General features: G+C 64.0%; 2 protein-coding genes across 4 annotated transcripts in view; one reads left to right on the top strand and one right to left on the bottom strand.

Annotated features, from left to right (window-relative positions):
* The window catches only part of CARD14 (caspase recruitment domain family member 14), a 31320-nt gene extending 29967 nt beyond the window's left edge, over positions 1 to 1353 (top strand). For all 3 annotated transcript variants that reach the window (XM_043585753.1, XM_043585754.1, XM_043585756.1), the window contains one exon: positions 154 to 1353. In XM_043585753.1, coding sequence (XP_043441688.1) covers positions 154 to 361 — 208 coding nt within the window. In that variant the 3' untranslated portion in view covers positions 362 to 1353. The remainder of the gene's footprint in view (positions 1 to 153) is intronic.
* On the bottom strand, positions 1306 to 9059 carry SGSH (N-sulfoglucosamine sulfohydrolase). The gene is made up of 8 exons (XM_043585768.1): positions 8910 to 9059; positions 7670 to 7830; positions 5746 to 5851; positions 5347 to 5497; positions 4883 to 5039; positions 4456 to 4537; positions 3499 to 3702; positions 1306 to 2748 (listed from the first exon to the last, which is right to left on the bottom strand). Exons 1-8 carry the CDS (start codon positions 9004 to 9006, stop codon positions 2189 to 2191), a joined length of 1518 nt encoding a protein of 505 aa, XP_043441703.1. The 5' UTR covers positions 9007 to 9059; the 3' UTR covers positions 1306 to 2188.
* Positions 9060 to 10107: the final 1048 nt, after the last annotated feature.

Genomic DNA, 10107 nt, shown 5'->3' on the forward strand with positions numbered 1-10107 from the left:
CCCCAAAGCGGGGCAGGGCATTTGTGCCGCGTGGCCCGTGTGCTGGTCCCCTGGCATTCCGCGCCGGCGGTCGGCTTCCTGGGGCTCCGCGCTGGGCCGCCGCACGCAGCTCTCGCTAAGGGGTCCCCCCCTCCCCGTGTCCGGCCCGTGCAGGAAGGCCCTGCAGCGGCTCAACACCTCGGAGCAGCAGCTCCTGGAGGCGGGCAGGCAGGAGGAGGGCGAGCTGGACGAAGCGCCCTGTCTGTACAGCAGCCTGGCCCCCGATGGCTGGAGTGACCTGGAAACCCTGCTCGGCTGTGTCCGCTTGGCCATCGCGGACGAGCAGAAGAAGGTTGTGTGGACAGAGAAGAGCCCCCGCTGACGCCCCCGGAGTCCCCTCCAGAAATTGTGGGGACCTCTGAGTCCCCACAAGAGTCCCTGACAACGCGGCCCTGTGCGTTGAGCTCAGGGCCTCTCAGGCACAGCCCTGGGGGTGCTCACCAAACAAGCCCAGCTCTCCGGGCTCCCCTCTCTCACCAGGGTCTGACCTTGAACTACACGCAGGGGACAATGGGCATTCGGACCATCTCCTCCTCCTCCAAGGCTCCGCGTGGTCTGGAACCAGACGTCCCGAGAACATTTCCGCAGTGGGGGCGTCTCCCGAGCCTTCCCAGAGCCGGAGGCCCCAGATGTCCAGAAAACCACCTGTCGGACCCGAATCACTGTACTTCCCTTTGCAATTCAATGTGCCGAAGGGCTTGTTCCAAAGCCACGGTGGCCGCAAGCTGGTGGCCCCGATGACCCCCACGGTCACTCCCATCCCTGCCCAGAGCAGAGACACAACCCCTCTTGTAACGTCATCCTGGCTTTCTCAGCTCCCGATGGCAGACAGGTGCCTCAGTAACTCCAATGTAGAGAGATGTGTGTATGTGCTGGGAAGCCTAGTTTCCCAGTGATGGAAACAGTATTTTCAGCGGTGCCTGGCGGTTTTGGGGGACCCGTGGGGGTCCTCGAGAAGCCTTCCACAGACACATTGCACGAATGCCATCTGGGCTCCCCCTGAGCCTGGGAACTGTCCCCCTCTAACTGGGTACCTCCCCCCCACCAGCTCCTTCTCCAGAGTAAAGCACCTTTACTCCACCTCCAGAGCTCAGGAGACATTTGGGCGTGGCTTGGGCAGGGACCTCCGGGGTCCCCTGACCACCCGGCCTTGCCGCCCGCGGTCACAGACTGAATGGAGTTTTGGCAGCAGCGGCCCTGAGTCTGAGCGCCTCGGGCGGTTGCTCTAGAACTCAGACCGCCATTATCGCAAACGAGGTCAGAAAATGAACTTCTATGTATTTTACTGAAATAAAGCTTTTCCGGTGCCCTGGACCATGGCTCTGTCCCTACGCCGCCAGGATGAGGTTGGCAGGGGAGGGGAGGAAGGCAGGAGCCCACCACTCAAGGGAAAAAGCCCCCGCTTTCTGGGTCTTTCCAGGTTGAGCAGGTGGAAGCTGGGCAGGTCCGGGGCAGCTACGAGCAGCAGCACGGGTGTCCAGCCGGACAGAACTAACCCAAGCCACAGGATGGGGTCTTCGTGCTTGGACATTCAGAAAGGATGAGCTCTGCCCAAACAGACCACAGAACGAAACTCGGCACCCGGGAAGCCTGCCACGGATCAGCAGCCTGGCGGAAACCCCGCCAGGGTCGGGAACTTGACCGTGGGGCAAAGCGAAGGACGCAAAACACGCTCAAGGGTTGTTTGAAGAGTTTTCAAGGCCAGGGATTGACACGAGCCAGACACTGGGTTACCACATACGGTGCGGTTTGGGGCCACCGCCACCCACGGGACACACGGAGGCCCGGCTCCTCCCACGTGAAGGGCGCGGGGACGTCTGTGGGCTCCGAAGAATGAAGGTCTCGAGCCCCAGGTCCCAGCGCCTTCTCTTGGCAGGTCCCCAGCCGAACCCAGGAAACAAGCCCCCCTTCCTGCAAGTCCTGTGCTGAGACATGACTCGGACACCAGGACGACCGCGTCCCCACTCCCACGGGCGGAGGAAGGAGCCGGGCACAGGCCCCACCACTCCCCCCTCCACGCAGTGGCAGCAACGACCCCAGCATCAGGGAGAGCCCTGCTCAGACGGGAGGGTCGCTGCCCCTCCCTCCGCCTCAGCTGGAAAGGTGGGGACCGGGCGTGGGGAGGCCTCCCACGTCCCCCGGGCGACCCTCACAGCTCATTGTGGAGCGGCCGGCACTGGGGAGAGAGCCTCTCCTCCAGGACACCATCGGGAGCACACACCCAGGGGTCGTGGGTCTCCCACTGCCACTTGGCCAGCTGGGTCTGGAGCAGGTCCAGAACCTGGGCGTAGCGTGGATCAGCGGCCAGGTTCCGGGTCTCGTGGGGGTCCTGGCTGCGGTCGTAGAGCTCCCAACGGTCCCGGTAGTAGTAGTGACGGAGGTCCTTGTACCAGCCCGTGGGCTGGCCGGCCACGGTGCGATTCAGGAGGTCCTGAAAGGTGGGCGACACGTAGAAGTCCTGGTCGATGGGAAAGGGCATCCTGAAGTTCAGGTTGTGCACCAGGCGGAAGCCCCGGTGGTGCACGGAGCGCATGGGGTAGGCCATGGTGACCTCGTGGTGGCTCTGGCTGCCAAAGACGGTGCTCCAGAAGGGCTCTGCCTCCAGCGCCGGCAGGAGGGACCGGCCGGTGAGCCGGACGGTCTTCGAGCCAAAGATGGCGTAGCTCGGGTAAGGGACAGAGAACCAATCCAAGATGGTGGGCGTGAGGTCTGCAAAGGAGGCGGGGTCTCAGCACGTCGGCCCTCCGGGGCACGAGAGCCCCCACCACGGAAGGGCTCGATCCAAGCCTTTCTGGAACGCTGCTGGGCCCCCCTGCACACCAGATCGCCACCAGGGAGCCGCGCTGGGTCCAACCTGCCACTGTGGCCCCAAACCTCTAGGACGTGACGACTTCGATGGCTTAATGAGAGGCTCCAACTTGGCAATACTGGGGCTCCTGGTAAAATCTCTCAGGTCCGTAAGGAAGCCCCCTCGGAGGGCCTCATCTGTTCTTGTCCTGTGCTGTGGCCACAGCGCTACTGAACTTGTGCTTTGGGGCCAAAGGGCGATGTGGGCCCCAAGCTGCCCTGGCCCCTCAAAGTCAGCTTCCCCGGCATCAGCAATGCAAATTCTCAGACACTCTGGGGATGTCCACATGCACACCACGTGGACGTTCCCTAGCACTCCAGGGGGCTCTGACACTCACGCGGGGAAAAAGCAACAGTCTCAGGGGCAGCGAGACCGAGGCTAGAATCCTATCTTGATGCTCACAAGCTGTGTGCCCTTGGGCAACTCACCTTACCTCCCTGATCCCCATCTGCACTTACAGAACGGGGTGGCCCTCCCTTCTCTGCCCAGGTGGTGTGGGAACCACATAAGATAGCGGGTGTAGAGCGCTGTCTGGACACGGTGGTACCACTAAATTTGCCCCCTCCCTCCTCCCCCCCCCCCCCCGCCCCGTGTGAGCCGCGGAGCCATACCTAGGAGGCTCACGTAGGCCTCGCTGACCTGGCCCCAGCGTTTCGTGTGCTCCGGGGACGACACCAGCAAGGGTTCAGCAGTGCCCGGCCAGTACAGGTTGGTCCTGCCACTGGGGAAGGGGATCCCGTTGTCGGACGTGAAGATCACCAGGGTGTCATTCAGGACACCTGCTTCATGCAGCTCCTGGAGCACGAGTCCCACCCCTGGGGGTGCGGAGGGGACAGCAGAGCTCAGCCACAGACGGGCATGGAGGGGCGGGGGTGTGCGGGCACTCACACATTCCTCCGTCCACCTGTTGGACCTCTGCTGTCTGCCCCCCTCCCCTGGCCACCGCCCTGGCCCCTCACCCAGCACCCTGTCCTGGAGGGGGCCGGGGACGCCGGCCATCCCTCAGCACATCCGTGGCACCCGCACGGCCGGTTTGTTTTCTGGAATCTCATGCCTGCCCCGTGTGGGTAGCAGGGACCATACGGGGCGACGGCTGGAAGACAGGAGTCCCTCCACACTTTCCCCCTTCCCAGGTCACCACCCACTAACGGCACCGAACGATAAAGGTTCCAACTTTCTGTAGTGGCTGAACGGCGGTCCCTGCGAAGGGAAACGAACCCGCCAGAACCTGTGAACGTGACCTCATTTAGTTAAGGGCACTTTACAGATGTCACCGTCACGGATCTTCAGGTGATCATCCAGGTGGGCCCTAAAGCCTACGACAAGGGTCCTTATAAGGAGAGACACAGCCAAGATGCACGAGGCTATGTGAGGCCGGGGCAGAGACTGGAAGGGTGCGGCCACGAGCCAAGGGACACCTGGGGCCACCAGACGCTGGAGGAGGCAGGAGGACTGTCCTGTGCCCCAGAGGCTGCAGGGGACACGGCCCTGCTGCCACGACTTCAGACCTCTGGTCCAGGACGGGGTGCAAGCTGCAGCACACCGCCGTCCGGGCTCCTGGAACCCACCTTGGTCCATGCGGCCGATGGTGGTATACTGGGCGGCTAGGTCAGCTCGGGCTGCGGGAGTGTCGGGGACAAAGTAGGGCACCTGGGGGAGCAGGTGAGGGCAAAGCCAGGGTTAGAGCACGGAGGCCGGGGGAAGGGGTGGCCAGTCCTTGAACGGCGGTAGATGAGGGCCAGCCCCCCTCCCAGGGCCCGAAATCCCGCTCCACGGTGAACGGTGGGGCCCAGAGTGTCCCTGCTTCTAGACACGTAACACTTGTTTGCCGGCCACGCAGACGGGAACCGGATCCAGTGGGTCTCTGGTTAAACGTGCTAACGTCACACGCCCGGGGGCCCAGGCTGCCAAGCCCCCCCCCCCCCCCCCCGATTTACGAGGCGGAAGAAGAAGGGTAAGCGAGCGTCTTGGAGACACGGCGGGGGGCTGTCCTACCACCACGTCCTGTGGGTCGTAGGCCTGGGGGGTCCAGTCTGGGATCCGCCCCATGCCGCTGTCCCCGTTGCCAAACTTCTCACAGAAGGTCCCGTACTGGGGCTGGGAGTGCCCACAGCGGTGGGGGTCGTGGAAGGCGACGTACAGGAAGAAGGGCCTGCCCGGGGGGGAGGGGCTTGAGTCTTGAGGTCAGCTGGTTGACATGCCACCTGGCTTTCTACTCCGCGGAGCCCCATTCTTTAGGCGGGAACACCCCTCGGGACCGTCCCCTCCTCTGTAACTGAAAACGTCCCCTCTCCTCTCCCTCTGACCAGACTGACTTGAGTATCTGGAACTTTCTCCCCCCCCCCCCCCCCCCCCGCCCCGCTCCTCCACCTGGGGTCTCCAAGAATCCCAACTAAAGACTCTGGGATGTGCATCTGGCCGCGGGGGTGGGTGGTAAGGGGTTGGGGGCCTCCGCGCACCTGTCATCCTGAGTCCGCAGGAATTTCCGGACGAGCAGCTTAATTCTGGTGATGTTGCGTCCTACCTGGAGGACAGAGCCGTTCTCCTCCGTGTAGGCGAAGTCAAACGGGTACACCGGCTCGGGGCCCACGTGCTTCTTCCCAATGATGCCTGGAGGTGGGGACACGGGCCTTCCAGGGCCCCTGACGTATCCCGTCCCCCTCCGCTCCCTTCTGTACCACCCCCCCCCCCCCAAAGCCCTGCCCCGGTGTGGCCTCTAGGGGGTCAGCCCGGGCCCTTGTCCTCATGGAGCCAGGGCTCAGGGGAAAGGCCGAGGACCTCGGGTGTTCGGAGCAGGCGACACAGGGCTCGCCCCGAGGGGGCCTGTCCGGTCCCCGTTGTGGCAGGAAGCCGCTCACCTGTGCGAATGCCGGCCTGGCCGAGCAGCCGCGGCAGACTCTGCACCTTGTCGAAGGAGCTGAAGTGGTGGACGTCCTGATGCAAGCCGTACATCCCGTTCTGATGCTGCGGCAGAGACGCGCGTGACGCGGGGCCCCACCCGCCCCGGCTCTCCCCGTGGCTCGTCGCCGGGCCCTCCGGGGGCCCCCTTTCGGCTCGGGCGTCCGGCACCCAGGGAGAGTTCCACGGCCTCTCCGTCTGGCCCCTACCGTAGGACGTCAGCAGGGGAAACAGCACGCCGGAGATGTGCCCCTAGGGGTGGCTTTTATTTCCTTCTTTTTTGTCTACCTGGGTTTTCCAGCTTTTTCGTTGCGAGCACATGCCACGGCGGCAAACCGCTGTTAACTGGATTTTTTTTAAGCTCATTTAGAGAGAGAGAGAGCACGAGTAGGAAGAGCACAGAGAGAAAGGGGGGGGTGGATCACAAGCAGACCCTGTGCCGTCAGTGTGGAGCCTGATGTGGGGCTCGAATCCACAAACCGTGAGATCATGACCTGAGCCAAAGGCGGACGCTTAACCCCCTGAGCCACCCAGGCGCCCCGATTAACTGGATTTTTTACAGCGTAAAAAAAAAAAACAGTCGCACACGTTACAAACTGAGACTGGAAAGACGTAAGACAAGCCGGAACAGTGCTCTCCTCATTCCTACGGCCCGGACGGGAGTGCAGCTCACAGCTGCCTGATTGACCTTCCAGGAGGCGTCTGGGTAGTGGCCACACATGGGCCGCCTACACATGGCCTTGGTCTCTCCAATGGGGACGCACAGAGCACGCCGGCTCCCCGGAAGATGGTGTCTCGGGGTAACACATCGGGAGTAAGTGCTCGTGCACCCGAGTTCACAGCAGCGTTATTCACGACAGTCAGGAGTAGAAGCAACCTCGGCATCCATCGGCGGTTGAACAGGTAAGCAACGTGTGCCAGACCCACGTGACGGAACCTCACACGGTGTTTTGGCCGCAAGGAAGGACATCCTGACGCCTGCTACGACGTTCCCACAAGGCCACTACGCTCGGTGACATCAGCCAGTGCCCACAGGACAAACGCTGTAGCAGCCGCGTGCACTGAGACGAATAGAATAGAAGGTACCAGGGACCGGGAGGGGCGCAGGGAGTCAGCGGGCACAGAGCTTCGGTTTGGGAACACGATTAAGCTCCGGGGGTAGACAGCAGGAACGCCGCGCGATAACGTGAGCGTATCTGATGTTGCTCGGTCACGCACTTAAAAAAAAAGTGACTGCGACAAGGGCGCCTGGGTGGCTCAGTCAGTTAAGTTCCTGACTTTGGCTCAGGTCACGCTCTCCCGGTTCAGGAGTTCGAGCCCCGCGTTGGGCGCTGCACTGTCAGCACAGAGCCCGCTATGTCTCTTTCCCTCTCTCTCTGCCCCTCCCTCACAGCCTTGCATGGGGGTGCTCTCAAAAATAAATGAAAAAGCATTTAAAAATATTTTAAAAAAGAATCAAAATGGTAAGTTTCACACTACACATATTCTAGCACGCACAATACAGAGTAAACGTTTCCGTGGTAGCTCCTACCATCGCTCAAGCTCCCGGGATAACAGTGTGACAGGAGTTAACCCCGGACAACCCCGTGCCAGGCACCTGGCTATGCGCTTTCCATATAAAGTATGAGCTTGGCCAATCCCGTAAGAATCCCAGGAACAAGGTGTTCTCAAGACCCCATTTCACAGGTAAGAAGACTGAGGTTCACGGGTACGTGATTTGGTCACGGTCACACAGAGCAGCGGAGAGGGCGCCCTCTAGCCCATACTTGAACCCGCTTGGCTGGGAGTGGGGAGAAGAGGGTGGGCCCATCCCCAGGGGAGGTCAGGGAGGGGCTCTCGGTGTCGGTGTCGAGAGCCCTCCTCCCACACCCCTGCTGCCCTCACCTGGGGCAGGCCAGTGAGCAGACTGGCGCGGCTGGGAGAGCAGCTGCTGACGGAGGTGAAGGCATTGCGGAAGACCAGGCTGCGGCGGGCCAGGGCATCCAGGTGAGGGGTGGCGATGGCACTGTTGTTGTAGGTGCCACTCTCGAAGCCCCCATCGTCCGCTGAGGAAGGCAGAGGCAGAGGCCACGGGGGGCTGGACTCAGGACTGAGGGAGACCCGCAGTCCTGCTGTGGTGGCCTGGGCCCCTGGTGCCCAGGCACGCGTGACCCCCAGGCGGCAGGACCCAAGTGGGCATTGTATCTGGGCAGGCGTGCCACCTGAGTGGGAATGCCACCAGGCACGCACAAGAACTGGGCGAGCGGCAGCAGACAGGCATGAAACTCCGGTGGCCTGATACCGGGTGGGACTGGTACCCAGGCAGGCAGGACACCCCAGACAGAATACTCAGATCGAGTGTTAGCGAGTGGGTGTGGCTGGGCAGCCCCGGGGGCTCCGCACACCCTGCAGGAGCTGTGGTTTCTGCACCACTGTCCCCAGCAGGGAGGAGCGGATGGGAGCCCCCAGAGGAGAGCAGCTGGATGTTATAATCAGCGGAAGGGCGGGTTGGAGACCGCAAACTTAATCAGAAAGAGTGAATCTGGCAGAGCCTCAGACCTCAAAAGAGGAAAGAACAGGGTTGTCTTGTGACAGCCCCGCTCTGGTCACCAAGTCTCGTGAAAAGCAGAGCGCCAAAAGAACTTGGGATATCTGGAAGGGGACGGGGTAAGGGGAGAGGGCAGCTGGGTGGCGGGGGTGCTGCGCCGCTCAGCCAGGAGGAGAGCTGAGCCACAGCGCTCCCGGGTCTGAAAAGGGAAGGGCAAACTTACAGGGTTTCCCCCCCACCCCCCACCCCGGCCGGCCCCCAGTCGCGTCTCTGGGGACTTGGACCCCAGCTCCTTCCTCCACCGCATCCCCTCTGGGGGCTGTGGACCACCGAGCTCTGGAAGGCCACCCAGCTGCCCGAGCTGGGGGCCCGCAGGGCTGGCCCTGGCTGCTGTGGGCACGCGTCGCGGTGCAGGGTCAGGGCCAGCGGCAGGAGTGGGGCGCTGGACGCCGGCCCGACCCCTGCGGAGCCCGCGGTGGGCGAGGCCGCCCCTGCCTCCCTCCCCGAGGAGCCGAGCGCGAAGAGTCTGGGGCAGCAGAGAGGGCACACGGGGAGGGCTGCGGGGCTCGCTGGCGAGGGGCGCGGGGGCGCACTCACCGAGGATCAGCAGCACGTTCCGGGGGCGCGCCCCGGGAACGCGGCAGAGCCCCAGCGCCAGCAGCAGCACCCAGCAGGCCGGCCCCCGACGGCGCATGGCGGCGGCTCCCGGCCCGCCGCCCCGCCCCCGCCCGCGGTCACGTGGCACAGACCCCGCCCCGGAGGTCACGTGCGCGCCAGGCCCCGCCCCCTCCAACTCTCCCCTCCCTCTCTCTCCCTCTGCGGTTCCCGCAGACCCGGGCTGCGGCGACGTCCGGAGACCCCGAGCCGCGGCGCCCGGTGGGTCTGTGGCGGGCGGGGAGCGGGGCCCGGGCGGGGTGGGCGAGCTGCGGGGGACGGGCTGGGGTCGCTGGGGGAGGCTCGGGGCCCGAGGGCGCGGGCTCCTCTCGCGGGGACCCTTCCCCACCGCGTCCCCACCAGGTCCCCGCCTCCCTCGGCCTTGCTGGAACGGTCAGCAGGCGTGGGGTGCCCACCCTAAGACCCAACGTCCGGGGCAGGCGGCTTCGAGGGTGGGAGGCGGGGTGCGGCGGGGTCCGGGGGTGAGGGGTGGTCTGAGGCCGGCTCTGCGCGCGGAGGGGGGGGGGGGGGAGGCGCCAGGTCCCTAGAGGATGCTGCGCACCCGGAATTAATGGAGGGGCCTCGAACGTTCCCCAGAGCCCACTAGAGTCCCTGGAGCTCCTGTAGGGATGCGAATGCCACAGGTGGGGGGTGGGGTGAGACGCGGCCTCAGGATGCGAGACCCCCACCGCCCGCGCCGCAGTCAGCCGTAGTGGGTGGAGTTCGCCCGCGCTGCGCACTTGGAAAGCCTCGGGGCCCTGGAGGCTGCAGGCCCCCCACCCACGCGCCGCCTGCCAGACTAGGGAGCCCCCGTGGACCCCGCTACGCCTCGCGCTGCTGCCCTTAAATTCCTTGGCGAGGGAAAAAGAAGAAACAGATTATCCCGGGAGGAGAGACGGGGGTCTGATTCGCGTTTAGGTCCCTCACGGAGAAACCGTTCATCCCATTCTTTCTGTCGAGGGGCCTTGGAAAGAAAGCAGCTGGCGTTTGGGCAGGTGGGATTCAGGGAGGGTAGCGAGCAGGGCACTGGATGGGGGACTGCATCTTTTGTCGAGGCCCCCTCTGCGCTGGTTGTTGGGTTTCTTCGAGGCCAGCAAAGGGGCAGATTTAATCCATCTGCTTCGGATCCCCTGGGGGGAGG

This window comes from Prionailurus bengalensis, chromosome E1 (genome assembly GCF_016509475.1).
Source record: "Prionailurus bengalensis isolate Pbe53 chromosome E1, Fcat_Pben_1.1_paternal_pri, whole genome shotgun sequence".
In the NCBI taxonomy this organism is placed as follows: domain Eukaryota; kingdom Metazoa; phylum Chordata; class Mammalia; order Carnivora; family Felidae; genus Prionailurus; species Prionailurus bengalensis.

What these genes read in the sequence shown, in the direction of transcription:
- SGSH (XM_043585768.1), bottom strand. Translation starts at nt 9,006, where the DNA reads ATGCGCCGTCGGGGGCCGGCCTGCTGGGTGCTGCTGCTGGCGCTGGGG. An exon ending in CTGCGGACTCAGGATGACAG is followed by an intron (nt 5,040 to 5,346) that starts GTGCGCGGAGGC and finishes CCCCCCGGGCAG; the next exon opens with GCCCTTCTTCCTGTACGTCG. An exon ending in GGCCTACGTGAGCCTCCTAG is followed by an intron (nt 2,749 to 3,498) that starts GTATGGCTCCGC and finishes CCTCCTTTGCAG; the next exon opens with ACCTCACGCCCACCATCTTG.